This window comes from Hirundo rustica, chromosome 17, assembly GCF_015227805.2.
Source record: "Hirundo rustica isolate bHirRus1 chromosome 17, bHirRus1.pri.v3, whole genome shotgun sequence".
In the NCBI taxonomy this organism is placed as follows: Eukaryota; Metazoa; Chordata; class Aves; order Passeriformes; family Hirundinidae; genus Hirundo; species Hirundo rustica.
The window spans coordinates 636,096-642,500 of record NC_053466.1 but is presented as its reverse complement, the minus strand read 5'-3'; the positions used below and the strand labels follow the sequence as shown (position 1 = coordinate 642,500).

Here is a 6,405-nt window from a genome sequence, read left to right as displayed (position 1 = left end):
ACGATTCCCGTCTCCAAAATCTGTAAGCATCTTTTCTATAGTGGATGAAGTAACTACTTCCCCAAGGGTATCTCTCTCGTCCTCTTAGCATTTTTTATTTAAGGAAGAAAAAAAAAAAAAAAAAAAAAAAAAACCACTACTTTTCGAATGATGCCATACTGCAATTAAAACCATAATCAGGTACTTTTCCAGCAATCCTGCCTGTCCTGTTCATTTAGAAATTCGAGACAAAGCACGACATTTGAAAAAAAACGAGACTCCAGGCTGAAAGCAACCATATTTTATGACCCTGGCAGCGAAGAGTTTATAGCACTCGCCATAAAATGCATCCTCCTCCCCACATCCTCCCCGCTAAAGCTTTGTCCCCCTCCAATCAAGGCAGTCGAGGAGGCACCACCTTCAACCCTCTTATTAGGAGACACCAAGTCTGAAGCCCTCGCCCTCGCTGGCTTCCTACCTGAGCGAGGGAGGGCAGGCTGACGCCTTCTACAGAAAGGGCTCGTTAAACTTTCAGGAGAGGGCAACGGGAGGGAAAGCAGAAAGGAAGGAACGAGAGAAGGAGGGAGAAACAAACGGGGCATTTTCTAATCCGTGCCGATCAAGGAGAACCTGTAGGGGTCCTTAAGGAGGTTTCGAGGCGTTCCGAGCGATTGGAAAGTAATCACCGTGTCAGCTTCACCTTTCTCATGCAAAGTGGATGTCGTATGCGAGGCGGATCTTGCACAGGTTTTTTTCTTCTTCTTGGGTTTAGCCCTTTTTTTTTTTTTTTTTTTTTACTTTATTTCATCCTCGGATTGAGCCGCCCCCAAAGCCGCAGCTGCCGCGGCCCCGGAGCTGGCGAGGCGGGGGCAGCGGTGCCGGCACAGACACCGCGCACAGCCCGGCTCCGCTCGGCACGGCGCGGCCGAGCCGACCTATCGCAAACCCGGAGCAGAGGGCGGCCGGGAGGGGGGGATTCTTCAGGCTCCCCTCTTCAATGGCTTAGATATTTCCTCCCCCTCCTCCTCCTCCTCCTCCTCCTCCTCCTTTATTCCGCGCTCGGATAAACCAATCCCCACCTCTCGGCGAGAAAGTGAGGAGCCGCGACGCGTCGGAGGAGAAGAGAATCCCCGGAGACAGCCGGCGCTCCGAGAGCCGCCCGGGACGCGTGCGAGGGGACGCGGTGCCCGCCCGGCCCTGCCCGCCCCGCACTCCGCGGACACCGGCAGCGGGGCACGGGGAAGAGCGGAGGAAAGGGAGGCGGGCAGGCGGATCGCGAAAGTGGAAGCCCGGGGAGCGGAAAGTTGCCGGGCCGCCCGCAGTAAGTTGGGCGCATCGGCGGAGCGGGGCCGCTTTCCGTTCCGCCGGCCGCCGCCCGGGCGCTCCCCGCGGGGCCCGGGCGATGCTGCCCCGCTCCGCCGGCCCCGCGGCCCCGCCGCGCTCGGGGCCGCTGCTGCGGAGGGCAGGGCCCGGCCGGCCGCTGCTCTGAGCCCCGCGGGCCCCGCACACGCCAGAGCCGCCGCGATGGGGCCGGCGGCCGGCAGCGCCGCGCTGCTGCTCTGCTGGCTCAGCGGCTGCTGCGCGGCCATCAGCTCCATGGACATCGAGCGTCCCGGCGACGGGAGGTGCCAGCCCATAGAGATCCCCATGTGCAAGGATATCGGCTACAACATGACCAGGATGCCGAACCTGATGGGGCACGAAAACCAAAGGGAAGCCGCCATTCAGCTGCACGAGTTTGCCCCCTTGGTGGAGTACGGGTGCCACGGCCATCTGAAATTTTTCCTGTGCTCGCTCTACGCCCCGATGTGCACGGAGCAGGTTTCTACCCCGATCCCGGCCTGCAGGGTGATGTGCGAGCAGGCGAGGCTGAAGTGCTCCCCGATCATGGAGCAGTTCAATTTTAAGTGGCCGGACTCCTTGGACTGCAGCAAGCTGCCCAATAAGAACGACCCCAATTACCTGTGCATGGAAGCCCCCAACAACGGGTCGGACGAGCCGCCCCGGGGCTCCAGCATGCTGCCACCCATGTTCCGTCCCCAGCGGCCCAGCAGTGGCCACGATCTGCAGCAGCACAAGGACGGCCCGAGCAGAACGTCCTGTGAAAATCCCGGCAAGTTCCACCACGTGGAGAAGAGCGCTTCCTGCGCGCCGCTCTGCACGCCAGGGGTTGACGTTTACTGGAGCAGGGACGACAAACACTTTGCTGTCATTTGGATTGCCATCTGGTCCATTCTGTGCTTCTTCTCCAGCGCTTTCACCGTGCTCACTTTTCTCATAGATCCCCAGCGTTTCAAGTACCCCGAGAGGCCCATCATCTTCCTCTCCATGTGCTACTGCGTCTACTCGGTGGGGTACATCATCCGCCTCTTCTCAGGCGCCGAAAGCATCGCCTGTGACAGGGACAGCGGCCAGCTCTATGTCATCCAGGAGGGGCTGGAGAGCACTGGCTGCACCATTGTGTTCCTGGTTCTCTATTACTTTGGTATGGCCAGCTCCTTGTGGTGGGTGATCCTGACTTTGACCTGGTTCCTGGCGGCTGGGAAGAAGTGGGGGCACGAGGCCATCGAGGCCAACAGCAGCTACTTCCACCTGGCAGCGTGGGCCATCCCGGCCGTGAAGACCATCATGATCCTGGTGATGAGGAGGGTGGCTGGAGACGAGCTGACAGGCCTGTGCTACGTTGGCAGCATGGATGTGAACGCCTTGACGGGGTTTGTGCTCATTCCTTTGGCGTGTTACCTAATCATTGGCACTTCTTTTATTCTTTCTGGGTTTGTGGCCCTTTTTCACATCAGGAGGGTGATGAAAACAGGTGGAGAAAACACCGACAAGCTGGAGAAACTTATGGTCAGGATTGGAGTCTTCTCAGTCTTGTACACAGTGCCCGCCACTTGTGTGATAGCTTGCTATTTTTATGAGAGACTGAACATGGATTACTGGAAAACTCTGGCGACTCAACAGAAATGCAAGATGAACAATCAGACTAAAAATTTAGACTGCATGATGAATAACTCTATACCAGCAGTAGAAATTTTTATGGTCAAAATTTTTATGTTATTAGTTGTGGGCATTACTAGTGGCATGTGGATCTGGACTTCCAAGACTCTTCAATCCTGGCAAAATGTTTGTAGTCGGAGATTGAAGAAGAGAAGTAGGAGAAAACCCGCAAGTGTTATTACAAGCAGTGGAATCTACAAAAAACCTCAACATCCACAGAAAACTCACCTTGCAAAATATGAATCAACATTACAACCGCCCACTTGTGTGTGACCAGGTTTTAGAAAAGACTGTATCTCACCTCACAGACTTACAAATGTCCACAGTAGCAGTCAGAAATTTAAAAATGAATGGTGCTTTTTTTTTTTTTTTTTTTTTTTTTTTTTTTTTTTGTCAGAACAGTTTAGTATCTCAAAGCACAAAAATGTATCATGCTGAATTCAGGACGTGGTGAAAAAACTGAAGGTAAACGTACTCATGGAAAGGTTTTTAGTGAAAGAAATATTGTGAATTAAAACAGTCTGTTCTGTTACTAATTTGTAGTTAAGAATTACATCCATCCCTCAGATTAAACGAAACCGACATAAAATCAAAACCAAACACAACAACCAACTCTTCTTTAACTTTTTCACGTAGCTGGGCTGGGTTTCCTTCAGCTCTCTCAGTAACAAGGTATAGTCAAATTTTGTGGAGCAATGGTTTGATTTTAGAAGTGCCCAAGTGAGCATTGTCTCTCCAGGGACACGGAGGTCCCGAGGAGGCCTCTCCTGAGCGAGAATGCTCTCTGGGAAAACAACCTCCGTGCTAACTTTAAAACCCTTCACAGCTCCTCTCAGCCCGCTGGGCTTGGAGTGCCTAAAAATAGGCTCCATCTATAACGCTCACCAATATTCTTTCACCAAAAGAGAAACTTCCTGCACCAGACACAAACTTTGTGAATAAGAATGATGTGCAATACATTTTTTTTTTTTCTTACCATGACATGAAAAGAGAAACAAGTATTTTGCTGTACATAAAGACAACAAAAGAAATCTCTCAACAAAAGAACTAAGAGGTCTAGTCCTCAGAAACCCTTTAGTGTTACATTTTGTGGCTTTTTAATGGAAATCAAGCCAATGTTATACACGTTTGGACTGATTTGTGCAAAAAAAAGGGGGGGATCAATTCAAAGAGACCCAAAGGGCTTATTGACTCTTTCTATTGTTAAACAAATTCTCACTATGAATAGATCAAGAAGCACTAGATTCTGCAAAGGGAAGCTTTGTATAGAGTGATACTCTTTACTGTGCTGGGGGTGCACAGTTTTGTGCTGTATATATTTGTAATATACAATTATTTTTCACGCTCCACTATTTTATTAAAAATAAAATATGTTCTTTAGTTTGATAATTTCGTGTGTTCTAAACTTTCTCTGATGTGCTTTGCAGTTAATAAACTTGTTTCCTGGATCTTTTGGTAAAAGCACACTTCGAATAGAATAGTTGTTATACTTGCCTGCAAGTATAAACAGAGAGAACAGTAATTTACTCGAAAGGAATTGCAAGGTGAACTGAAATAAATGGATTTTGAAGGCGTCTGTTTCTGTGAGCCTCTGCAACCGAGAAAACTGAATGGGCTTCAGTGATGTAAAAAGCTGCAGCGATGTCGAGCAGGACGGTGTTTACAAAGCACTGAGATTACAACAATGATCCTCGGTTAACACCCCTGCCAAATTTGCATAGGCTGTGTCCAGCATGTTAAAGATCGCTGACTCGCTTCGCACAGCTGGAACACGATTCAGTCTCTACCCTTCAGGGGAGCTTTCCCCTTTCTAACACCACCGAAAGTATCGGCGTTTGTGGAAAGACTTAGAGGAGACCGGGAAGTACAAACGCAGGGTTTGAGTGCTCCTCCACAGAAGTTACCTGATGAAAGCTCAAATTGTAAATACATTTTCGAGAAGCTCTTAGCGGAGCCTGGTTTTGTGTGAACCCGAAGTTTTCCCTGCAGTTCCCCAGGGGATGGCCAGGCTGGGTGATCAGCTGCTGGGGCAGGGACGGGACCTCACTTTCCCACCCAGGCTGCTCTAGGAAAGCCTTTGTCAGAGGTCTCATCGCAGAAAGCACAGGTCTTGGTGGACCCGGGGAAAGTGGGCATCCTTGTGACAGTCGTTTGTGGTTGGGAATTTTCCAACAAAACCTTCTTTAGTAGCGGTGGTCTGGTTTTTCTACTTATCTGTGTGGTGTGACAGATAAAGTCTTGCCTTTTTCTACTCTTTTTAAGTGTTCCCAGCAGTGATGAGGAACTTGAGTGACAGAAATGATCTTGCAGGTATTATCAATAATCTTCATGTCTAAAGTACACACAGATAAAGCAGCTTTTGATATAAGATTTCTCTTTTGAGGAAGAGAAAATATCTTTTTGCTCTTTTGTGCCAGTGTGCCACTGTTTGACACTGGGCTTTGAGGTGCCCTGGAAGTTAATCCCGTCAGAGGACATTGTGCTGTAGCCAAAGTAGGACATTGCCTTAAACAAACCCACTTCTGAAACTGCTGAATTAATGCCTGTGCATCTGTATATGCTCTGGCTAAATCAATGGCATTAGATCCTGAGAAATACAGAGTTTTAAAATGACCTGCATGTTGCAGATCGCTGCAGGAAGCCTCCAGGTGTGTGTTTGGTTTGCGTGTGTCACCTCCCCAGGAGCGTGTGCGCCTCCCACGAGATTCATGCTGACAGAAGGGTCAGTGCTGGCTTCACCAGGACAGCTTTGTTCAGGGAATGGTGCCAGCCTTCACTCCAACCTGCGCCAGTCGCTGGAATAAACAGCTCCCTGCTTTGGTGGGCTGGAGAACACCGTTTGCTTTCACTGCTGGTGATGAATTCTTACAGTCTGCTATCAGGGTTCTGCAAGAGAAAAGAAGTGAAGATAGATGTTCAGCAGTGGCTGAGTTCCTGCTGCCCTTCTGAGTTTATTCAGTTGTCAGCTTAGGCCCTTCATTGTCAGCAGAGCAGAACTGCACCTTTTCCTATGAAAATGACAAATGCTTGGCTGGAGGCATCGTCTTACAAATAGATTCTTGCTAAACTGTAAACCAAGTATTCAGGTTTTATTTCATGCTTGCAGTTACTCAGGAATTATTTGGGGGGTTACTGGTAAGCAAATGACATTCCTCTGTACATAATGATGCTAATCCTTTACAACAGGACTGGTACACTGTAAATGCAGCAAGATGTAATGGTCGGCTTTGAGGACATCTTAAAACTCAGTTAATTCAGAAATTGTACTTCTTGCTGTCCAATAACTCCTAACAGTCTTAGTTTAATACTGAAGTTGCTACTTACAGAATCAGAAGCTTCTTACTATTAAAAGAAAGTGATGTGCCTATTTTCAAAACAATTAATTTAGTATAGTTATTAATAATTAATATAGATTTGTATTCTTGT

At 48.9% G+C, this 6,405-nt stretch overlaps 1 protein-coding gene across 1 annotated transcript; it reads left to right on the top strand.

Moving 5' to 3' along the window:
* The first annotated feature begins 1,503 nt into the window (after positions 1 to 1,503).
* On the top strand, positions 1,504 to 3,329 carry FZD10 (frizzled class receptor 10). The gene has a single exon (XM_040080880.1). It carries the CDS (start codon positions 1,504 to 1,506, stop codon positions 3,250 to 3,252), a length of 1,749 nt encoding a protein of 582 aa, XP_039936814.1. The 3' UTR covers positions 3,253 to 3,329.
* The last annotated feature ends 3,076 nt before the right edge of the window (positions 3,330 to 6,405 follow it).

Excerpts from the sequence above, each read along its gene's own strand:
- FZD10 (XM_040080880.1), top strand. The coding sequence starts at position 1,504 with ATGGGGCCGGCGGCCGGCAGCGCCGCGCTGCTGCTCTGCTGGCTCAGC.